Source organism: Bactrocera dorsalis, chromosome 4, assembly GCF_023373825.1.
Source record: "Bactrocera dorsalis isolate Fly_Bdor chromosome 4, ASM2337382v1, whole genome shotgun sequence".
Lineage (NCBI taxonomy): Eukaryota > Metazoa > Arthropoda > Insecta > Diptera > Tephritidae > Bactrocera > Bactrocera dorsalis.
The window spans coordinates 66,572,724-66,598,647 of NC_064306.1; the positions used below are offsets into that span (position 1 = coordinate 66,572,724).

General features: G+C 35.7%; 1 protein-coding gene across 7 annotated transcripts in view; it reads left to right on the plus strand.

The window, feature by feature from the left end:
* Positions 1-25,924, plus strand: part of LOC105223685 (uncharacterized) — a 54,262-nt gene that overhangs the window by 26,264 nt on the left and 2,074 nt on the right. For 3 of the 7 annotated variants that reach the window (XM_049454180.1, XM_049454179.1, XM_049454181.1), the window contains 7 exons: positions 14,820-15,628; positions 15,758-15,877; positions 16,893-16,973; positions 20,994-21,102; positions 21,169-21,292; positions 21,353-21,488; positions 24,298-24,354. In XM_049454180.1, the coding sequence (XP_049310137.1) occupies positions 15,019-15,628; positions 15,758-15,877; positions 16,893-16,973; positions 20,994-21,102; positions 21,169-21,292; positions 21,353-21,488; positions 24,298-24,354 (1,237 nt within the window). In that variant the 5' untranslated portion in view covers positions 14,820-15,018. The remainder of the gene's footprint in view (positions 1-14,819; positions 15,629-15,757; positions 15,878-16,892; positions 16,974-20,993; positions 21,103-21,168; positions 21,293-21,352; positions 21,489-24,297; positions 24,355-25,924) is intronic. The other 4 variants (XM_049454183.1, XM_049454184.1, XM_049454182.1 and 1 more) reach the window with 3 other exon arrangements.

Below are 25,924 nucleotides of genomic sequence, written 5' to 3' on the forward strand. Positions count from 1 at the left end.
CTTCCTATACACTCATGCACTAAAAGCGATTTAAACTCACACGCTGAGATCGGCTTTAGTGCCGCCTGACTAACGCTAAGCATAGCGATACGCTGATTGCGATACTTGCGTTAGAGATTGATTTCTGGAAACTGACTTCTAACAAAGACTTCAGATTGAAAGATGCTCGGAAAACGTCTCATTGGTATGTATAGTTTGATGTGCGGTTTCGCAATGCCTGCTCCAATGCATAGTGTTGCGCCTCAGTATTGGGTCGAGCGTGGAAGCGTTCCACTCTGTCTTACTGCGGAAAGAAACTCTGAACTTCTTTGTAAAGTAAACCCTCTTCGTAACACCGTCCCTTGGATTAAGGTCAGTGGTGTGTGTTCCCCCAGGAGCTTAATTTTTTGAGTTGACATTATCTTTCCTTTGCCGAAATCCTCTAATGCCATGAACAGCATGGTATGCTTTGCTACCTTTGTGGTCAGTCGATTTAGCGGTGTGAGCTCCAGCGTGTCTTCAAGTACTGCGCAGACACAGGCGAATCTTTGCAGCTTCGTTAATTGAAGAATAACCGACGACTGCGTTGTCTTAGATGCCCAAGCAACCGCTCCATAAGTAACAATAGGCCTTACGATTGTAGTATATCTAATGATATCTGTCTTGCAACCTCAGGACCTTCCGGTTAGGCGTTTGCATGTCGTGAGTGCCTTGGTGGCTTTGGACTGTGTTAAATCCTTAAGTTTGAGTCTAATGTGAGGCCAAGGAATTTCACCCCTTTAGGTAGAGGAAGAGATCTTCGCTTTGTAAAAGAATAACGGTTGTTTTTGACGAGTTGATATTTAACCCTAAATAAAATTTCATATAGTTAGCCGCCTGCTCCAAGGCAGCGACTTCGAACAACTTTTGATAAATTCAAAAATTATTTTTAATTAATTCGAATAATTTTAAAAAAATTTCTTTAATGTTCCTAAGACTTTTTAAAATTAGTTTTTTTTTGGAATTTTGTATTCCTCTGAAAAATATAGTACCGTTATCTTAACCGATTTTTTTTGTTTTTAATGAAATCATGAATAAATATAAAATGTAAAATTTCAAGGTTATTCCTCACTCACTGCTTATTCCCACTTGTTTACAATTCAATTGCGGTTGTTTATTATTTAATGCCGAAAAATGTAGTGCTTTTGATTATTTAACTTAAATACCGCAGAATATTTATTATTAAGCATGAGGCATACTTCCAAATATTCAGAGCAAATTTTGGTTTTCCTCTGAAAGAATTCAATGTCATCCATATATAAGTAGTACATATATGAAATTATAAGAAACATATGTATATACATGTAATGTTTAATAGATTAGCACAACACATACTAATTCTCTAAGAAAATTATATCCAACTGAAAGGCGCCGGCGAAACGAGGTTATCGCACTTCGACAATTGCCTTCATCTCAATTGAAGTCAAATTGCCTGTTGTTGTTTACCGCACCGTTACCTTCACTCTACCCACTCTCGACACCCAACAGGCGAACAGGAAGGCATCACTTCCGCTCTGACTCTCGAATATTTGCTTCTCCTTTTGCTTTTATTCAAACTCAAATAGGCGTTAAGCAATTCAGCCGTCCGCCAACTTACTGCACCGACTGTAAACATGGCGTACTTAGAAGCGAGCGCGCATTGTGTACCGCCCTAGAAGCAACACGCTGAGTGGTAAGTGGTGAGAGCTTGTGGCTTGTTGGCATATGAAGTCAATTTCGTTTGCGGTTTTCGCTCGCCATTGTGTGCACACACAGGTAAAATGGAAAATCTATGCAACAAAAGGTGAAACTTTGCACTTTTTCGCTGCGCTTGTTATGCAGCAATTTGTGGCAATAACCTTTGCTAAGTGGCAAACACCAACTTCGTGGTAATGAGTGGGTTGTGTTGGCTGTTGCTGTCAGCGGATGCGGTTGCTCTGTTGATGTTTGATAGATAGTTTTGTGTTATGATGCAGTTAGTGCTTGGTGTTTGTCGCTGTTGTTGTAGGGGAAGCAACGGCTGTTGGCCTTAATGGTTGTTTAAGAGGAAGTAGTTATAGGCGAATGGGTGGGAGTGAGTGTTGTTGCGACTTTTGAATATTAATATATAGGCTGCGCCATTATAGCTAATTATGAAAAGTATTTTTAGAAAAAAATACCTTGAAAGTTAATGTGTATATATGGCAACCCTAACAAAAAAATTTTTCTAATATTTTATTTTGTTGATGATTAATTATAATGATTTAAAAAAATACTTCCCATATTTTATAAATTTAATTGTTATTTAGGTGGCAACTCTATTTTCTTAAATTTAAATAAACTACTTTTTAAAGCGTCAAACTTATCGTAATCAAAATAATTAGATTTTTTTACATTTAATTTAAATTTATTGAGTTTTAAGTTAGATGGCAGCTCCATAACCATTTGTTCCTTCCTTTCAGACAATTAATTTTTCTATTTGGGAGGTATAAAAGAAGTGACTGTGATTTTATACAGTCATTATTAAAAAATATAATTTTTTTTTGAATAAAGTGGCAACGCTAATAATGAAAAAAAAAATTATATTTGTAAACATTCCTCTGTGTTTTAACTATAATATAATAAATACCTACTATAAACTTTTTACTACTAAATTTTTTTTTGTTCGGGTGGCTATACTGTTAAGCTTTATTTAAAGTTGTTTTGTGTTTTTAATATGCTGAAAATTTTAATTTTAGCAATTTGCTATACTTATTTTTACTTATATTTTCATAAAAAATATTTATTGTATATGATATGGCAACCTTAATATACTACGCAGAGCAATTTCAGGCACGATTTTTCAAGTAAACTGATTTCAGTGATAATTATAATATTCAATTCTAAGATCTTTGAACTTTTTCTATGGAATTATTGTTGTAGAATATTTAACTATGTACATTTGCATATGAAAAAAACAAATAAAACAACATACGCCTTCGGGAATAAATGATTTAATATTCCAGCTCATATCACTGCCCATTATAGTTTCAATAACCTTGTGCTAAATTCACACCACTAGACGCCCTGTTAATACATATATGTATGTACATCAACTCATACATATACGTGCATATATATTTTTAAAATGATTAACCGCAACTGGAAACAAATAAAACGAAAAAAATATTAAAAACAAACTTATCAGCATGAAGTGTAAGCGCTAAGGCAATTGCAATTTGTATGTGGGCAATTTGAACCGTGTTATTAGTAATGTGAAAAGAATTAAATTTATTTATATATACATTAGGGTGTGTCATTCTGAGGCAACCTTTTTTTTCAACTGAAAAACAGGTCAAAAGTTTAGAAAATGTGTAAAAAAAATCACTCAAAAGATGAGCTCTTAGTAATAATATTAAGAGGTGGTTATTTCAAATTTTCTGTTTTCCATATAAATTACATGGAAAAAAATCATTTTTTTTTGTGGTGGTTACTGTGCGGAGGTTTTAATGTGCACGCGACGGCGGCCAGTAGGGATGGTAAAATCGATTCCGGTTCTACTCGAGAATCGAGTTTTCTCGTAAAATAATCGATTTTTAAAAATCGATTTTCAGTAGTCGTAGTGGATTAAGAACCGCTTCTTGACATTCGAAAGACATACTTTATACTCGGCCATTACGATCCATTTCCGGTGACCTCTCGGAAAAAAGATGCTCACATGGCAGAATAATTCACTACAGGATCATCTAAAGTGAAAAAATTGTAACGTCTTTTAGTTAAAACCTTAACTTAGAACTTAGACATAGAAAAAGAACTGGATTTTTGGCAGACATTTTTACAAAAAATTGAGAATTTCGGTGAAAATTTCGCAATTTTTTTTGGTTCAAATAGTTGTAATAAAAAAATCCTTCATCCAAGTCGTTACGAATTGTATCTCAAAGACCTGTGTATGAAGATCGATGTAGTAGTTCTAGAGAAATCTTGCCAACCGACTTCAAAAACACAGTTTCGAAAAAACATGTTTAAAGTGGCCGCACTTAGACTAGCTAGCCTCGAGCGCAAGGCTGTATCTCCGAAACAATTACTCGGTTCAACTTGAAAATTTAGGAAAATATCCTAGATGTGTTGTAGAATTTAAAAATACAATAATTTTTTTTTTTTAATCCGTAAACCCATGTAACCTTAAGGAAAAAATTTACTTTACAAATAAAATTTCCGTAGAAGAACTTGATTCTGATCGTTTAGTTTGTATAGCAGCTATCTGACAATTTATTCGGAGATTTCATTATTGCCTTAGAAAATAACAAATGCAAAATTTCGTGAAGACAACTTGTGAAGCTTCTAATGTGATCTTTTACATATATGTTTTAACACATAGGATCTCCAACTTCTCCTTCTGAGAGTTGCAAACTTTGTGGCAAACATAATACGAGTATACTCTGTGCAGGGTATAAAAAAAACTCTGCTTATGTGTTTACTTACTTGTGACTAACTCAAGAGGCCTTTATTAGGTAATTAGCCTAATTAGTTAGCATACATTTTGCAATCGGAATATACATACTTCGGCATGCCTAGCAATCATTAAAGGCCACAGGTGTATTTACACCCAAAGCATAGCCTACAAATTCGAAGCATATAATTTCAGACTAGTCAAGTCGTGTAATGAGTCACAAATAAATAAAAAATAAATGCATTCATTATGTTAAAATCTAAATAAGACAACAAAAAGTAAAGAGTAATTCATAAGGTCGTGAAATAATATCTGAAGTAAACTGGAAACCAAATTGTAACCACTTCATGCACAGGTTAATTGCAAGCAAATATGCTTATTGACGTTAAATGGAGTTACTAAAAATTTTTGGTGAACCAAAAATGAAAAGAAAACCGAAAAGCGTGTGCGAATGCCAACATTTAAGGCTGTGTTATTGAACTTGACCTTGCGCGTTGTTTTCACGTTGCTTTATTTATTTCATTCTTAATCGACGAAATAATAAATAAAGGCGAACAAATTGGTGTTCAAAGGGTTTACGGATTATTTATTGTTATTGGTTTTTATAACATGTGTACACCATAAAATAATGAAAATATAGCGAGCAGATTGCCTTTAATAAAACTGTTTATTTATATATCTATATTCTCGTTTATAAACATATAATACATTATAAATATTACAACGCTGATAGCTAATTTTATATTTAATACTCATATATACCAGAATTAGTTTTTACTCATTCATGAACAAATGCCTTCTTACTATTACGTAAAGAACTTGACTTCGAAGTCGAGTCGCATATGTTGGCGCGTTCTAGATATGGAAGTACACTTACTTTTATGTACTCCTAACACTTTTGCTTTCCATTTTCGATAGGCAACATAGAGCTTGAACTCGCCCATATCGAAACTTGTTATGACGGAAGTGTAAATAAGTATATAAACATTGTTATAGTTACATATGGGTAAATATAGTTATCGTTAGTCATAATTTAAATAGTTGTTCTAATTATTTGCGTAATATGCATAAAGAGGTGATTTTCGAATGAGTCAACGCGCATTGAAACAAGAAATTTTCGATTAAACCAGTTATTGTTCGAATCGTGACTCGCTAAGGCTTGGCGAGAAGAAAATAGTTGGTTAGTATATTTTTTATGGAGTTAGTATATTTCTTAAGTCAATAGTTTTTTTTAACAACTCTAAAAGTTTTAGTAATCCTTAATAAATTTGCAGTGGTCGTCATCAAAAGGAGGATCTCTCATCTGAGGCCGTTTTCTTCTTTTCGTTGAGGTTGTTTCTTCATATGATGGGCCCTAAACACAGCTCACAATCCTGGAGAGGGATGGTTTGCCTTCTCACTGTAACTAGCCCTCAAACGGATGTTTTTTTGGCCACCCAGAGGATACTTGGTCAAAGACCGGAAGTCGTGAGCTGCTTGAGCCATAGTAAAAGAATTGTTTGTGGCCACTCCCAAGTGAAGTTGGTGTAATAATAAATATTTATACCTCTTAGTCTTGCAAATATTTACTTCCACATGTTGTTGTTGTTGTAGCGACAGATAACATACCTGAAGTAATTTGTATGAATGCTGTCGAACTAAGGGGTTACATGGATTTCCTGGGCTAAAAAATGGCATTTTTCCAACAACTTTTTCTCATATAAAAAATAAAATATTTTATTAATTTTTTTTATTGTTGCAAACATACACTATTATCAAAGAAATTCTGAAATTTTTAAAAAAAATATTTTAATCTCGGCTGTTGCGACGCCATTTCCGGTGACCCCTCGGAAAAAGTGAAAAAATACGTGTTCTAGTTAAAAGCAAAACTTAAAACTTGAACAAAAGAAAAAAAACTGAAAATTGCATTTTTGATAAAATCGAAAAAAATCATTCGTCCAAGTCTTTAAGAAAAAGGCCTGTGTAAAATTTCATGAAGCTCGGTTGAGTAGTTCTCGAGTAATCTTGTCAACCGACTTCAAAAGCACAATTTCGGGAAAAATGCGTTAGAAAAGGCGCACTGACTCTAGCTAGCCTCGAGCCCACAAGTTCTCAAGGCTGTATCTCCGAAACTACTTGAAAATTTGGGACAATATTCTAGAGGTGTTGTAGAATTTAATAAGACAATAAATAACTTTTGAGTTTTTGAAACCCCTAAACTCATGCAACCCCTTAAGATTCCTCCCTTACGAATACGAGTTCATAGTAGTACATCCAGATCACGCTCTTACAAGGAGTTTTAGTTTCGACTAAGCTCAGAGAAAGAATCTCAATGACATCTTTAGGAAGGGAGATTTCCATAAGCTCTCAAGACAATTCCGCAATATATTTTCGATAGAAACCAGTATTTATATATTGCATATTTATTTCAGAAACTCAAGCGCTGTCGAACAGCTTTGATTTCACCAAGCTCAACGAGAGGTATCCAATATAAAATTTAGCAAAATCTTAACGAAAAATTCGATAATGCTTACGACTTCAAATAGAAAACCGACATCGTTAACAGAGTGCTGGAGAAAGCAAACATTTTACCGATTTCTCTTGAGACAACTTAGCACAAAATAGACATTAGTAACTTCCTTAGTAGACAAAGTCAATTGCGCTATAAATAAATGTGTTTACGGTCTTGGACCATACTTACATATCTTCATATGTATATACAATTTCTTTATTATTGCTTTCTGCTAACATTTCGTATTTAATTATCGATTTCCTTTACGGTCGAGTAGTCAATAAGTCAAAAAGGCAGCTGGCAATTACAGAATTAGGAAAACGGCAATTCTATTCAACTAAAGTGCATGAACGTGGCACAATAAAAAAGGGAAATCAAAAGGGGTAATCAATTGGATATACTTAATTATAATACATACAACGTATATACTTTTATGCAAACAAAAAGAAAATCAAATTGCAGTGAAGTGAAAATTTATATTGAAAACTAACGCAAAAATTCGAAATAATCACTTCTAAAAAAATTTTGCCAGAATTTCGAAAATACATATTTGCTACTTGATTATTTAATTGTGAAAGTTTGATGAATAGATGGAGTTGTCATAAATCTTTACGTTTTTCGTGTGGGCTAAGCTTTTTCTAGTAAAAGCTTGCTCATCCGAAACTGGGTCATGGTAGAGTTCAAATTGACAAAGTGGAATGAGTCTATATTACTTAATGAGTCTGAAAACAGTATTTTAACATACTCAGGAGGTTTTTTAACAACTCAGCAACTTAAAAGCTCATCTGAAAAAAGAGCTTTCACTTTTTAAACCCTTATCTGAAGCTTTTGTGGCTTTGAAATCCTCGAATTTAATAAGGTAAAGTTAGCGCTTTTGAATTTTCGATGGTTTCAAAGCGATAAAAAATTCAGTTATAAGTTTTAAAAGTGAAAGCTCTTTTCTGTGTTATAAAAATAAAAATGAAAGCTCTAAATATTATCATTATTTGAGCATTTGCTCCATTTCTGTAGAATCTTGAACTAGCAAAAGTGGTTTGTTGGTTTATTTGTCTGAAATCCCATTACAAATCATTAAAAATTTCATCTCATTTGTTGATGAAAGCTCAGCAGTTCTTCAAAATGAAAATAATATACCGTTATATAATGTATGACAGTTGTAAACAAAAAGCCCACAAAAAGTCGAATTTTTGAAAAGCTACTGAGTGAAAGCTTCCATAATTTATATACGATATAGCAGTTACGGTATTTCACGAAGTTGTATACAAACACTCTTATAATGCATATGAAGACAGGTATGTACACATGTCCGAAAATTCACAAATCCTCTTGTGCAACTTCATGTAAAATCTCGAGTTGAATTTGAAATCATCACTCTGTCTGCGCTCTCATGACATTTTCATATTAAATTTAAATTAAAAGTGCAGACAATAATCAACAACTTCATCATACTCCCATATAGATGTAACTCTCATAAATACAAACAACAACACTGGCATTGCATTGAGAAATGAGGCATACTACGAATGTATGTCTGTCTGCATGTTTGCATCATAATTTCCGTTCGTGCATCTCTTCAACCCATTTTCAATTTAAATTATGGAATTTGAGTGCTTCAATTGCGAACCCCAAACACCTCCCCGCACACTACAACACGACTTAACCCCAATCGGCAATGAACCGTTATGTATACAGCTGCACCTTTGTTTTTCGCTCGAACTCATCAAGCACCGAAGGGAGTACACGCCACAATGTGACTATACTGACTGTGGGAATACGCAGGGTGGTTCAATAACTGTCATACATAGTTTAAGAAAAAAAAAATTGAAGACAAAAACAGCAAAATAAAATAAAAATTAAAACGAGAAATGAACAAAAAACTAAAAAAAAGAATTTTAAATTGGAAAACATATTTTTTTTTAATTAAAAAAAAATAAAAAAAAAAAATTAAAACAAAATTTTTTTAAAAATTATTTTAGCAAGAAATAGAAATTTTGATTTAATAATGCAATATTTATTTTTATTTTTTTTTTTATGCAAATGCATTGTAAATGTGCAACCCTGTATCATATCATATCTGTATATGCAGTTACCTGCGCCCTTATGTGACATACTCCCGCCCATTAACTTGGTGATTTGTCATTTTGTGCTTTCATACTTCACACAAGCACTCTATATGGTATTATCGTAAAGTCATTAAGTAACAAGCTCCATGATTCTTCCTCACATGCAGTAGTCTAATCCAATTACTGCCACGATGAATAACTTTTCACTGACAACATTTGCTTTTATGCACTTATAGCGGTAAATATAAACAATAACATTTTGCAAAAGAAAATACATAAGTGTCTGATGCTTCATTAGAGATATAGCGCTGTCAGTGGTTCACAAAAAAAATTTAAGTGGCAAATTTTCTTTAAATAAAAAATAATTTTGTGGTTAAAAGCACAGAAAACATGCTCATCAATATCAAAATAATTTTCCACTTGTTTGCTGAATTTTAAACTACAAGTTTAATACATATTTCCAAGCAATTTCGTATGCATTTCTACGTAATGTCACCCTTAAGCCTTATTAAGGATATGAATATGACTTTTCAAGAGCAATTTACCCCAGAAGTGTCGCAAGTGTTGGGTCAGAAAACAAATTTTTCGTACGAGGCCAGTTTGATAAGTCAAAGATTGAAATTTGTTTTTTGTTTTGAATGCACTGAGTTTAACGACTGCTTCTTCTTCTTTTTGATTGGCGTAGACACCGCTTACGCGATTATTGCCGAGTTTACAACAAAGCGCCAGCCGTTCTTTCTTCTCTCTGCTTGACACCTGGTCTTTCCAACGTAAAGGAGGTCTCTGCCTTCAGTCCGAAGTAGCACCTATTGGCAAGAGTGATCCTACGTTGGATTTCCAGGCTGACATTGTTGGTGGTGTTAATGCTGGTTCCTAAATAGACGAAATTATCTACAACTTCAAAGTTATGACTGTCAACAGTGACGTCGTCCACTACCAGACCTATTTGCTGTGCTTCCTTAACCAGTCTGGAGAAAACTGAACTAACGGCGCGGTTGTTGTGGCCAATGATATCAATGTCATCGGCGTACGTCAGCGATTGCACACTCTTGCAGACGATTGTACCTTCTTGATTAAGTTCTGCAGCTCTAACTATACTGGTCTTTTCCAAGATTTGGCGCATGGTAAGTATCTGGTCAGTTGTTGATTGTCCAGACCTAAAGCAACACTGGTAAGGTCTAATCAGTTTATTGGCGGTGGGCTTAAAATATCCAATATAATCTTGTTGTTTATTTCTTAACTAATGTAGTCTCTTTAATTAGTTAACGCTAATTTATCCAAAACATTCCTATCATCCCTCGTATTTATTTATGTAGTTCGACTTAAATCATCTATTCGTCCTGTCAACTTCGGCTTTAGCCTTTAAATTGCAAAATAATGTTCAAATCCATATGTTATCCGATTGTAAATATTACGAAAACAAGAGCAATAAAGCGCTTGGCAGCCACCCGGCGTCAGTAAACATCTTGCAAAAGATCAAAATTGTGTTTGCTCAGCCGTGGTAAGCCCGAAGGGTGCGTTCGGCGGCTTTGGTATGTGTAAATGTGTGCCGCCGAGTATTTACTTGAGTGTTTGTGAAAAGCTTTTGAAATGCTTTCGCCCAGCGGAGGGTGAATTTCACACGCAATGTGGCACAGAGGCATAAGTTTACACTCAATGCGTGCTCTTAAATGTCAAGGGGCTGTTAGAGTGTTTAACCTGTTAAGGAAAATGACGTAAGATATCACTTTTATTTATAAGCAGGCGTGATTTTTAAAGAGGGGCTCTTTTGATGTAATCTAAGGCAAGAGTTATAGGATTAAAGAATTTGAATGGGTTACTATATTGGAGTTTGATAGACAAAAACATCGGGTCGTGAGGTCATGACATTTCGTTTATGACGTTGCGTTCGGAATCTTGGATATATCATTATACCCTGAAGAGGATATGTTAAGTTTGCTACGAAGTTTATCAAACCATGCCCGTCTAAAAGCAAATTCGCCCCCAGATTTTGTGATAGAAATATAATATTATATTTTGTGCTCGTCTTTTTCGACCCAATATGGTCGATATCGGACCGGAATAAGACTGATATTCAATAGGCGATAAAACTCAAGTCCTTTTATGGAAAACTGTTTAACTTGACGAGATATCTTCACGAAATTTGCATTAAATTATTACCCAAGACAGCGTTAACCTCCGAACAAATTGTCCAGATCGGAAAACTGTAGTATATCTTCTTCTTTTTTCATTTGCGTGGAGACCGTTTACACTGTTATAGTCGACTTTACAACAGCACATCAGTCGTTCTTCCTTTTCACTGTTTGACGTCAATTGGAGATTCCAAGTGTAGCCAGGCCGTTCTCCATCTGGTCTTTTCAACTGAGTGGAGATCTTTCTCTTCTTAACCCGGCGGGTACTTCGTCGAATACTCTCAGAATGGGAGTGTTTTCTTCCATCCATAGCCGCTGTCTCTTAATTCGCTGAACTATCTCAATGTCGTCGTATATCTCATACAGCTCCCAATACGCAAAGGACTATTAATCTTCTGTAGAACCTTTCTCTCGAAAACTCGTAACGCCGACTCATTAGTTGTTTTTATTGTATATATGTACCTCTACACCACATAGCAGGACTGGGATGATGTTGAGTGATTTGTGGAATTTAGTCTTTGTTCGTCGAGAGAGGACTTTACTTCTCAATTGCCTACTTAGTCCGAACTAACAGCTGGAGCGCTGGATTTCGCGGTATAACAGCAAATCCTTTTCGTGCTGTCAAAACCGGTCTTAAAATTGACGAAGAGCTGATGTATGTCTATTCTCTTTTCACGGTCTTTTCCAAGATTTGGTGGATGTGAATATCCGGTCAGTAGTTGATTTACCAGGCCTAAAGCCACACTGATAAGGTCCAATCAGTTTATTGACGCTCGATAGAACCTTATATGCGTTGTTGAGGAGGCTTATTTCACGGTAGGTGGCGCAGATTTTGGGGTCTCGATTTTTGTGGATTGGGCTGCGCACATAAAGCACCAAGGCTTTACAGAAGACTTTACAGAAGACTTAAAAGAGAGATGATCTTTCGACTAATGTGTTCATGTTGTTTACGCTTCCAGCAAATACCTTAGGGTTCTAGGTCCACCACACCGTGTCTTGCTTATTGTAGTCGAACTTCCTCCTCATTTTTGGTTATTAATAATGTAGCTCCATTTTTAAGGCATAATGCTGAAGTATGCTGCTCTATAGAGTACTGTCTTCTGAACCCCTTTTTTTGTTGACTCAGATTCTGTGAGTTCAAAATGCTATTAGTAACATTACCACGACCGCAAAAGGTAAACAACACGCCTGTTTTTGTGACCTACCCTAATTAGAAAGCCTTTTATGCATACTTATATACGCTTGCTTTCAACCATCGAGGTTTGTAAATCGAATTTGTGCAGACGATATTGGCAAAGTGATAAAATCTCAATTAGGCGACGTCCATTCAACGCCCATGATTAGTAAAGTGCATAGGTGTGCAGATATTTAACCGCTCTTTCAACACTTTCGATTTTTATAGGTATTTCTAAAGCGTCTCAAAATACCATTACCTTACAAAATACATATGAACATATATATATAAATATATGCATGTATTGTGTAAACATGGAAAATATGCGCATGTCAAATTAATGCTTTGTGGCACACGCTCTAATTTGACCTAGAATGAAGTTGGGCATCGGGTTACCCACAGATACAAACACACACCTTTTGCTGATGTGAGGCAAACAAATTTTGCGAAATGGATATCCAATAAAATACCATAGCTCTTTTAGATATGTAAAAGACATAAATGTAAACAAGTCGTAAATAATATTACTATATTTGCTATATATATAGATAGATATATGGTAAATGTGCACCTTGTATCTTCGAGAAGGGGTACATTGAACACACTTTGCCACATTCTGATGCATTTGTTAGTTCACTGAATGAATGTTGTTTACCTTTATGTTCGAAGCAAAATTTCGACACAAATACATCAAGCCATACAAAAGTTTCATACATGCCCTGTAGGAAATTGAGCTAGCACAAAATTGTCTTAGCTTTGGTAGATTGAAGTGCAGCCAACTTAAAGAACAAAAGAAAATATGCATGCAGTGATTCGCTTAAGACTGCTTCATATTGGCTAGCCCACGATCGGATTCAAACAGGTTATGAAATCTCATATCTCCAATGTCAAATCAAAGACCTCCAATGTTGGTTGATGTCAATGGCGACTGGTTTTTTTAACGGGTTTTAAGGTTTCGTTACTAATGTGAGATATTTTTCACCAGCATTTGAGATTTTGGAAGACATATGAAAACCGTTTCCAACGGAGTGGAGGTCTTCCTCCTCATCTGCTTCCCTCGGCGGGTATTGCATCGAATAGTCTCAGAGCTGGAGTGTTTTCATCCATCCGAACGACATGACCTAGCCATTGTAGTCGCTTTCTCTGGAAAACTCGTAATGCCGACTCATCAGATATTGTCATCGTCCATGTTTCTGAACCATATAGTAGGAGAGGGATTGTGAGTGACTTGTAGAGTTTGGTCTTTGTTCGTCGAGAGAGGACTTTTCTTCTCAATTGTCTACTCAGTCCCAAGAAGCACCTGTTGGTCGGAGTTTCGAGGCTGACGTTATTGCTGGTGTTAATGCTGGTTCTAGGATAGACGAAATTATCTTGGACTTCGAAGTTATGACTGTGAACAGTGACAAGGAAGGCAAGTCGCGAGTTCGACGACTGTTTGTTTGATGACAGGAGATATTTCGTCTTACCCTCGACACTTAGAATTATTGATTTTAAAGTTTTGAACGTTTCTTTCCTGCAAACCCCGTATATATTATATTCATGTCTCTATTTTTGTTTGCTTCCAAAAGGGTTGGCAAAATATTGGCTTTCAAATTTGCTTCTCCACTAAAAAACGACATAAAATATTATTGGAAATAGACACGTAACTCGTAAGAGTATGTGTCTCTTACTATACTTTGCAGCTTGTTGACATATTGATGAACCGTTTTGTGCTGTTGTTGTAGCTACGACAACATTTTATGACTTGTGCATTGGACTTCAAAACGACAGCCCTAATTTTATGACAGAAATTAATAATAGTTAAGGGAACTTTTGCTTTTCTACCTTTTTTCATGGTTTTCTTCTTCTTCATTTTCTACTTTTACACATTTCGAACACGAACTTTCGGAATTAATGGGTATTCGTGTAGAAGCTCATGAGCGCCTACTGAAAGGTTGGTTAAATATAGAAGAATATATTCTATGTGAATGCGTATATACATAAATATCGCAATATGTATGTGTATCTAAATGTTGCAATTTTTTGCTCGTAAAATTTAACTTTGCTTGCTTCAGCTACACTGACAAAAATCAGTACGTAATATTTTATTAAATTTGTTTTCCAATTTTGTTTTAAATTTTTTTATTAATTTTTTTTCAATACTACTGGCAATATTCTTTTCAAAATATTATTTTTTTTCCAAAAATTGTTTTTTAAATTATTTTAATTAAATATTTTTTTTTCAATTAATTAGTTAGTTTTGTTATTTTCTGAAAGGGATATTTTTTTTTAATTTTTTTATTCAATATTTTTCAATATCATTACGTAATATTTAAAAAAAGTTGTTTGCCATTTTTTCTTTCAAAATTTTTATATTAAATTTATTTCAAACTGTTACGAAAACTCATTTTTTCCCAATTTTTTTTTTTATTCAATTTTTTTTTAAACTGATCCATAATTAATGATAAAACCAAAAAAAATCAATTAATTGACAGCACATTACTTTCTGAAACAAATTTCTTTCAGTGTACCTCATCACATAAATACTTATTGTCATGTTTTCTTTCTATTTCAGGTCAAAACAATAGGAAACGAAAAGTTTGAGGTATTTTTGAAGTTTTGAATATATTAAACTCGAACCAAGGTTGCATAGCCAAGTGGAAGAACGGAACTACTATCTAACAGGAGCACACACACACATCCACCAACAAATAAATAAATTACAAAAAACACACACACTCACATATACATATATACCTGTCCTCATCACAATCATGTCAGCGCGAAGTCATCCACAAATGGCACCACCGCCACCACCCCCCAAACCAAACAAATCCGGCGCCATATATGACAGCCATGCAGCCAATGGCAATGGCACATACGCCGCGAATGGCAACGGCAACGGTAATGGCAGCGCTGGTGGCAGTCGCAGCGGCAGCATATCCTCGTTGACAGACAATCAGGGCAGCCTGCAGCGCCACAGTCAGAACGTCAATGGCCGTAGTACGTGTCACACGCCACCGCGCACAGATCGTGAACAGGTCGTAATGACGCCTAAAGGTAAAACCGCTAATAGCACCGTTATACTGATCGAACGCAAGCTCGTCGATAAGATAAACGAGCGCGTTCATGTCGCTGGCGGCGATCATACAGGAATTATTATAAATAAGGACACCGTGAGTGGGCAGAAAAGCGAAATGTTGCCGGCACAATTATCGCTGGAGTTTCGTGTATTCTTGGTAAGCGCCAATACCGGTAAACATTCGCAGGAATCGCGCACGCTGCGCTTCTGGTTCCGTCAGTGGTTGCGCAGCGACGAGAAGCAGGCACAGATCGCGCAGGATTTCTTCAAAGAGTTGGTCAGTCCGAAGGATTTTCCTAGAGGTGAGTGAGGAGAAGAGTGTATTAGAGTATAAGACAAAAGATGAAAGAGGGAGCTCAATACAACTTTTTTGATTGTAGTATTGCAGTGCGTCTTCAGATTTTATGAGATTTTATTTTGATATTTCGCAGATTATGTGGGCTTCATTAAAAAAATCATGAAGTTGCTGCAACGTGGTTACGATGAGATACAGTCGTTAGAAATTGAATTGCGCATTTTGGAAGAAACTGCAGAGCCGCCATCCCGACCGCGTAAGTATACACTCTTCAGTCTTAAGACAATTTTTAAAATTTGTTTATTTATAAAATACTGTTATGTTTTATACCCAATGATAAAATTGAGTTCCTTAGGTGGTTCATAAAATTTAGAGTTCGATTTTAATTAGAAAAATTGAGAAATTGAGAGAATCATCTTTTAAAATTTCATAAGTTCAATAAGCAAGACCGATTTAACATATTGAATAAAGGTTGCAAGACTAAATAAGGCGGTAGCACGAAATTTTCTTCCATATGTCTGGAAAAATTTTGAAAAAAACCATGCCAGTAAGGTACTCTACATATTTAATAACAATGTAAGCTTCATATTTGCAGACATACATAGATAAATGGGTGTCTCCGGAACTTCAAACACAATTTTGCTAAAAATATGTCTAATAATACTGTTGTCACAGCAAAGTGCCCTTTAGACCCCAAAGACATAGCCAAGGGTTAACAAATTGTTTGCAAGAAAGTTCTAGAACTATTTTTAAGCATTAACAAGCCTTAAAAATTTTTCTTGGGTATAAAAAATTACAGTTAATTTTTTGATATTTTTTTCACTCAAACTTTCCTACTTTTCAAACTGAAATTGATTTATTCCACTCTTGAACTACTGTGGCGCGTCTTGTGGGTGCGACGCATCACTCCACCCACAACAACACTAACCTCGCACAAGCTACAGATATAAACCTGTCAAAAGGATACACTCACACACACTTGCACATATACTTTATTCCTCCGAATTTATCTAGCTGAATTTGTCATATTAAAATGTTTCGTCTCTCTTTCTACTTCTCTCTCTCCTACATCATTATTATATTTACAACAATGGTGTTGGCAACGCATACACCCCATCCACAAATGTGTGCATGCGTGTGTCTATATGCACACATATACTCTACTCTACTATTACTCTGCAATTTCTTCCCTTTCACTCATGCGCAACGGTACATCGTCGAATTTGATGTTTCGAATTTGCGAATTTGGCATGAACGGCATGCGGTTGTAGCGCGCGACGGTTACATTATTTACTGTTATGGTGATTGCAATCGCAAATTCGAGGAGGCACTAAAGGCGCAGCGCAAAACAGGTGATGGCGATGACTTAATGAAAGCCATTTGGCTGGATATCTATAACGAGCAACTAACCACACGACGCAAATGATTGATTAGCGCGCATCCCGAAACGCATACATACATACTCACATATATGTAGTCTATATATGTGCATTCTAACACACATACATAACTTTAGTTGTAAGTGTTTGTTTAGCTGTGTGTTGTTGGTCCACCACCTTCATGGCGGCACGCGGGAAAGCAAACGAGGAAATAACAATAAAAAATCACATTTTTTGCCTTTAACCATAACAACCGTGCTGAGCGCTGCTTAATAACCAAAAACTAAAGAAATAAATAAGACGATAGCCTTACAAAAGCAACACATTGCAATTATAAACAAATGAAATTCTGGGAATTGCAAAAATTACTGTTATTGCATCATAATGTTAATCTGATAGTCGTGGTACTCGTGATACTCGTTGGCTGACTTGCATATATTTATTTATATGTATGTGTTAACGCCGTCATTTTTTTATGAACATACATACATATCGTCATTGAAAATGCAAAATAACGGTTCATCTAAAAAATCTAAAATTAATTGTTTATTGCTTACGATTCGTCACAACATATTACATATACTTAAAATATATTTTTCAGCCTCCGCTGTCAGATATAACCAATATATAACTGATATAAAACCAATATATAAGTAACACATAACCAATGTATTACCGATACATAACCAATTTATAACCAAAACTCAATTTTTGTTTCAATATGAGTGGCTTCTATTATATCGTATTTCCTTCGCTTGTAAACTTATGAAAAGTGGTGTTACGTTATTTTGCATTTTAGCTGACGAGATAGTACATACAAGTACATATATATTTATGTATATGCAATATGTACTTCATGCATGCAAACATATAATTCTTTTTTATTTTTTTATTACTCACCGCCGCTGATTTTATCATATTTCTTTCATCAATCTTGTATCTTCATTTTTTGTGTTTTTTTTTTTTGTTGTTTTGTTTATTTTTTATTTTGTTTATCGTTCGACACTTTGTTTATAGTTTTTTACATGCTTCTGTATTTTTATTTTATTTCATTTTATTTTTAATTTTTGTACTATAAATCCAACCTTGCTTTGCTGACGTCTGCATGATTTTGTTGTGATTTTCGATTTCGTTGATTTTTCTTATTTTTGTTGTTGTTCATCTTGGGAATCAGATACTCGTGCCATTCGTCATCATTTCTGCTAGAATTACTAAGTATATAAAGTAAGCTGTTAAAAAAATAAATAAATAAAATAATTTTAATAAAGTATTATATAATGTCTGGAAAAATATTTGGAGTGAAGAATATTTGTTTATAATAAACTTATGATGAGTAACATAGAACGATAATCAGAAGAAACGGTAGAGCTACTGTTGGAAATTATATACATATGTATATATGGAGTTTTTAATTTTCCGAAATATTTTTGTGGTTTTCTTTCCAAGTAATCACACCACTGTAATGCTATCTATAATGGCACTAACGATTTGTTTCATCGTTATATTTATCACTACAGTCCATCGCAAATAGAGGCTGGACCATTAAAACCATTTTATGTAGTTCCTTTGATATTAATTAAATGACATTTTTCCTCATCAAACAATATTAGTTAGCTTTTTTTGCCGTCCCTTCGTCTCTGGAGCGATATTTCTTAATTTTGGAGCGAATATTTGCCTTGTGATTGTCGAGTGTTTAAAGACTGCTGCCGTACAATGTTTTGTTTATAACACAACATGAAAAAGTCAGTGGAAGCCAACACTGAATATCTGGTCACCCAGATGTGATCTTGGTTTTTTTTTTACCGATTAGCGTTGTGACATGGCGCGTCTTCCTTTTGGAACTGACAAGAAATTTTTCACAAATTATCGGCAGATAAAATGAGCCAATATTTCCTTTAAAATTTGTTTTTTTTTTAATATTTCTCACTTTTTGGGGAAGAAAGAACTTTTTTTCAAATGGGCTTTCTGTTCCCTTAATAAGGAAATTTTGCCTATAAACACTGTCAAAGAAACGACTAAATTGTGTTTGGGGTCAACGATTAGAGTGAGTATTTGCCCCCTTCTACTTTCAATTTCGTTTGGTATTTTAATTGCGATGAATTGAAGATTCCAGTACTTTCCTAATTAACTCTATCGGTTAGTAAAATCTGTCTTTATATCAATATTAAACATGGCACCCTGTAAATTAGGTTTCAAGTGAGTAGAACTATGAAATTGAATACGCTTTCCATACTATTATACGAGTATACTCAGAATGTCAAAAACATAATTGATTGTAAAAAAGTGCTAAAAAATATTTGATATTTTGGGTTCGCCCAGAAAGTATCGCGAATTTTCTATGTTATTTTTTAAGAAAGTTCTTCTTATTCACAAATCTCTTTTTTGTACCCTTGAAACTAATCAAACCCAGATGTATTGTACTAGCGTTTTTCCAATCCTCAAAACACTTAAAAAGTCATTTATTGTCATTTTGTTTGGGTCTTCTTTCGATTCAGTTTTTATCTCCTCAATAATAGCGTAGCGTCATCCTTTTATTGGATGACGGAAAAGTTTTGGAAACAAAAATTTCACAGGAGGTCAATAAGCTTAGGTTAGATGGCTGATCAAAGATCGCATGTATGTATATGTAGTTTTTTGTAATGCCATAGGAAAGAAGAACTCCTGTATTCGAACTATAAATTTGTTGTTAGATACAATGGGCAGCTCGGTGGGATGCGCACCCAAGTGTGTAAGCTTGACCTCCCAAACGCGGGACAGCCAAGAATGAAGTGTTGAGTTGATTCTACCTCATCTTCTTCCATACAGCTTCTGCAGATGGCGTCTGGTCGGATTTCGAACCGTAGTGCGTAGACATCAATAGGGCAATGACCCGTTAAAAGCCCCACAACTAGGGAGAGGCTAACCATACTGAAAGCAAATAAATCCCCATCGCCGCTCCGCTGAGTGGATGGTCACTTCTCTGAAAGAGGCTGCACTCTGGAGCAGTAAATTTACTGCTACCTTAATGGCTGCAACCTCGGTCTGGAGACACTGCAATAGTCAGGACGTCTGAAACTGGAGTTGATAGAGGAAGAGTAAGCAATAAACCAGATTCTTACAACTTGAAAAAAGAAGTTTTGAAGCTTGATATTAATACTACTGAGAATAACGGATGTATATAAATGTACGTATGTACTTATGTATAAAGGATAGGAAAGCAAATTGTTGAAAATTATAGTTTGGAGCGTGTTTTCAAATGAGTCAGGAGGATATTCCATGCTGTAGAGTTTTTTTCTGTCAAAAGTTGTCTTCAAATATTCATTAGACGGTTTATATATATTAAAATAATAATTATTTCCAGTTATTAAATTTCTTTATTATTTTTTATGCCATGTTTCACCTAATTAATAAGTCTGCCATTAACGAGTATCAGAACTACGAAACAAATACGTACACAAGTTGAGCATTTAAGTACATACTTACATAAGTATATGCAATTGTCTCTTCGAGCTACTTTGCAACCCGATACTCCTCATATGGTTCGCATAACTCGCCCATAACCTGCTCGCCATTACAAAGCTTTTGCACTTTAACCCGCCATGCAGTCCATTGACTTTCTTCCGGGGAGCGCTGCGCCTCATAACTGCGCTAATTTGCCTACTTACTAACAAGCCTACATACACATACATACGCATGCGTAAGTGCGTAACTAGCGGGGCACTCCACTCCCTCATTGGCTCACTGCTGTGTTGTTTGTGCAATTTGTTCGCCGCGCGTTGGCCCTTTAACTCCCATATTGAATGCAAATTATCCAATTTAATGAAATTAATAAAAACGGTCTCGCATGCAATTACATACATATGTACTCCTCGTGTATACTTTGTTGTGTTGATTTTGGTTTCAAATTTTACATTTTGCATGTGATTAACAAATTCGCTTAATTGAATGCATTTTCTTCTCTTTTCTTGCCTTTCTTACCGTCGCTCATGCTTATGGATTCGTGTGAATTTGCAGTCTCACTGGAAGAATCACAGTTTGAGTCTCCACCATTGACGCCGGAAAAGGTGCTCGAACTAATTGAACAAGCCTATCCGAATCCCATTACACCGGAAGATTTAGCTAAGTATGAAAAAATTCACTTTATTGTTTTTGTTTCTTAGTAAATTTATTTTTTGTTTTAATTTTGCAGAGACTATGGCTGGGAGGAACAAGATGTGCTCTTGGTATTCATATCGCTGAAGGAACGCGGTCTTATCAAATCTATGGAATATAATTCATACACGAGAATACATCATGAAGACAAGGAGATTAAGGTGAGTGATGATTTTGAACGCATAGTATTCCTAAAATTATAATTTTTTTCCGCAATAAAGGTCGTTAAACAAATGCCAACCATTGCTTCGAATAAACAACCCACAATCGCCATTATAACGGCACAATATTGTGAGAAACTTGCGGTGGACGCCATGTTGGAGAATAAGGAAACGTTTGTACGCTATACAACCGTCGGTGAGTCCCATTTTTAGTCTATAGATTTAGATGTATCTTCGAGTATTATATTCGTACATACTTACATACATACATTCTGTATTCGAAGTTTAGGAATTTAAAGCAATGTAGAACTTTATAGTACAGGACGTGAACACTCAATAAGTTGGTTTCCCAAGAGAACAACGTTCAGTGTGCTTAACGTGAGTACCTGCTGACGAAAGCCTTACCCAACGACGCTCAAAAGCACTGCGGATAAAACCAATGCGGCCAATAATCAGTGTGGAATGGACGCCTTAGTGGGGTTCGAGGCCCATCTTAATCCTCTTCCTTGCTTTGGTTCCGGCACCGGTTGCAATGCAACTCCACATTCAACTGACAAAGTATTAGTTCTCCCGGAATTAGAGTTTTAACCACAACTACGATGATACTTTCCGAGGGGCCACTCCGCATGAGCAGATTGGAGCGAACTCCAAGGGTTCCTGCTCTCCATGGCAGTCTCCGTAGCCGAAGCTACTACCAGTTGATCTACCATACTGCTCTGGACTGGTGTTCAGGCGTTGAACCCCCCACGCCCATTACACGCACATACAACTCACATAACAAGCTACCCAATTCATAGTTAAACGTCTTCGCCGCCTAAACCTTTCACCAGCAAACGACCCTAACCCTTCCGTATTCCGACTACCGGAGATCACACCACTAACATCTAAACGTCCATGATACAAAAATGCATTCAGAGGTCCATACCCAGTAAGCTGACAACTCAGACTCAGACAAAATCTGAAGTCTGAGTTACTCTCTACAAACCCAACGTTCCGAATGTACTCATAAATCACTCGAACATTAGGACTATTGGTCTTGCGGTCTTGCCACCTATATCTAACTTGCGTCGCATACCGGATGTTGCTCTTAAACAGCATTGTCACCGTTTTATCCATCGATATGTCCACCCCCACTCCTTAACCGCAAGTATTTACAATATCTAAGAATTGTTCTCCCGCCCGCTCTAACTCAGACTACGAGCGACCTTCGACTAGAAATAGAAGGACGTCCGCATACGCGCAACACTTACAAAGTGGCTCGGGCTGCCCAAGCAGAGAGTCCATCATAAGCTTCCAAATATGTATGTATATGGAACCATTGGTGAGCCAAACTCTGCGGAGAGCCACGGACCACTTTTGCAGTACCATAAAATATTTTTCAAATAGTTTTGAGATAAGGTTGTTTTCGAAAGTTAAATCCGCAAATTATTTAGAGGAATAGTGCCGTGTTGACAGTTCTTTGCCGGATAAAAATCTAGGTCCTTTAAGATTACTTCGACCCGACCGTCGTTGTGGAAACGTCAAATTCAACGGTCGTGGGAACTACTCGGTTCATTTCTTTCCGCTACATCTCTAAGCTTTGGCGAAAAGAAGGTATAACTGTAGTAGAGTTAATGAAGCGCACGGAAAATAATTACTATAGGGTGATTTTTTAAGAGCTTGATAACTTTTTTTTTAAAAAAAAACGCATAAAATTTGCAAAATCTCATCGGTTCTTTATTTGAAACGTTAGATTGGTTCATGACATTTACTTTTTGAAGATAATTTCATTTAAATGTTGACCGCGGCTGCGTCTTAGGTGGTCCATTCGGAAAGTCCAATTTTGGGCAACTTTTTCGAGCATTTCGGCCGGAATAGCCCGAATTTCTTCGGAAATGTTGTCTTCCAAAGCTGGAATAGTTGCTGGCTTATTTCTGTAGACTTTAGACTTGACGTAGCCCCACAAAAAATAGTCTAAAGGCGTTAAATCGCATGATCTTGGTGGCCAACTTACGGGTCCATTTCTTGAGATGAATTGTTGTCCGAAGTTTTCCCTCAAAATGGCCATAGAATCGCGAGCTGTGTGGCATGTAGCGCCATCTTGTTGAAACCACATGTCAACCAAGTTCAGTTCTTCCATTTTTGGCAACAAAAAGTTTGTTAGCATCGAACGATAGCGATCGCCATTCACCGTAACGTTGCGTCCAACAGCATCTTTGAAAAAATACGGTCCAATGATTCCACCAGCGTACAAACCACACCAAACAGTGCATTTTTCGGGATGCATGGGCAGTTCTTGAACGGCTTCTGGTTGCTCTTCACCCCAAATGCGGCAATTTTGCTTATTTACGTAGCCATTCAACCAGAAATGAGCCTCATCGCTGAACAAAATTTGTCGATAAACACATTTCGAACCGAACACTGATTTTGGTAATAAAATTCAATGATTTGCAAGCGTTGCTCGTTAGTAAGTCTATTCATGATGAAATGTCAAAGCATACTGAGCATCTTTCTCTTTGACACCATGTCTGAAATCCCACGTGATCTGTCAAATACTAATGCATGAAAATCCTAACCTCAAAAAAATCACCCGTTATTTCGGTAAATCATGCTATTTATCGAACCTAAAAAGTTTTTAGACGTCTAAGTTTTTGTTGGAGTCCTTTGATCAGAGAAAAACTAACAAAAAGTTTAAGGAACCAATATATTTTTTATGCGGAATGTATGTATGTATGCAATTAATTATTATAAGATTTTTAAAAAAATTTCTACGTGATATAATTGTTATTTCGCCGAAATGTAATGTGATATCTTTAATTTTTCCACTTTTCAACATTTGATAACCAAAACAAATAACTGAAAATGGTTTTGAATACTAACGAATTGCAATCATTTTCTTTCTCTTTCTTCCCACCTGAATTGAACCGACTCCCAAACGGCGATTTGTCCACTGTCCACACTATTTATTCATTTCCACATGCAAAAAAAAAAAAATTAAAAAAAAAAAATCACTTCTCTCATACCAGATACCGATCCCAATTTAACAAACACACTCAGAAAATCTAAAAAGAAAAGAAGATTTGGTAAGAAAATTAAGACGAAGCTAAGTTGTGTCTACTAAATAATATCGCTAATTTCCTTTTGTTGTGGTTTATTGTGTTCTTTTGTTGTCAACAACTTGGTTCTGGGTATTTGTTGTTATTTCGTTTTACAAATAAATGTATATTATATACAAAAACATAAATATGTGTTGTGAGTTCTCATACACAAATACATACACATTTTTACATATTCGTAAGAGAAATATTATTTGAAATTAATTATTTTTATGGAAAATCAATATTTGCTCTTAAGTATACCATACAAAAACATTGTACCATTGTTACCATATATCACCATCACTCTGCACATTACCCACCTATGAAAGCTTAAGGAATAACCTCACTCAATCATTCGCGCAGAATTCATCCAACGACGCCTCGAACTGACTAAAGGGGTAGTAGTAGTCTATGTATATAATCCTTAACACAAAAGTATCAGATTTCTCGGTTCCTCATAGTGATCTGCTTTAAAAATGAGATCTCTGAAGAAATGTCAAGCTGTCATGTTATTTCTGTTCAGTATTGCTTAACATTTCATCATGAAAAGACTTACGCCTGAACAATGTTTACAAATCGTTCAATTTTATTAATATTTATTATATGTAAGTGAAGAAAATATAGCAGTCGTAGCTAAGAGTGTACACGAAGATATTCGAGAGTCCATTCGGCGCCGTTCGTAGCAACTCGGATTGACGTATGAAACGACTTGGTCCATTTTACGTCGAGATTTTAGATTGGAAGTGTGCAAATATAGCTTGTGGAACTCGACCTTCTCAAACGACCTCGCTTCGCTCTATGGGCCCTTGAAAAGTTGCAAGAAGATTCGACGTTTTCAAGCCAAATTTAGTTCAGCGATGAGGCCCATTTTTGGTTCAATGGGGATGTAAATAAATAATTGTCGCATTTGGGGGCGAAGAACTGGCTGAAGGGAGTCAAGAGCTGCTATTTCATCCAGAAAAAAACGGTTTCGTGTGGTTTGTGAGTCAGTGGAAACATTGGTCAATATTTCTTCAAAAATAAAACCGACACTGTCGATCGTTCTCGTGCTATGATAACCGACTATTTAATGCCTAATTTAAGCTCGTGATGTCGGCGACATTTGGTTTCAAGAAGACGGCGCCACTTCTCACACATCACATCAATCAATGGATTTATTTTGAGAACACTTCGGCGGGCAGATAATTTCACGTTTTGGGGACATGTGAAGTCTGAAGTCTATGCGAACTATCCCGCTTCGATTCAGGCCTTTGAGCAAACCATCATGTGTGTCATTCGACAGTTACCAGTCAAAATGCTCGAACTAGTCATTGAAAATTACACTCAACGGTTGGACCATCTGCCATTACCATTATCTACCATTCCTCATTAAATTTGAAGTTTATGTGTTTTTTCTATACAAATGTATAGAGCTTCGAAATGGATCGCCCATAAGCCAAGCATCTTTATATTCATCACGGTCAAGTTGTTTGGCTTTTGTCTTTGCTATACTTAAAAAGTGTATGCTTTTATATAATGCTTTTTATAATGGGGTCATCTATCGCAATATATTTTA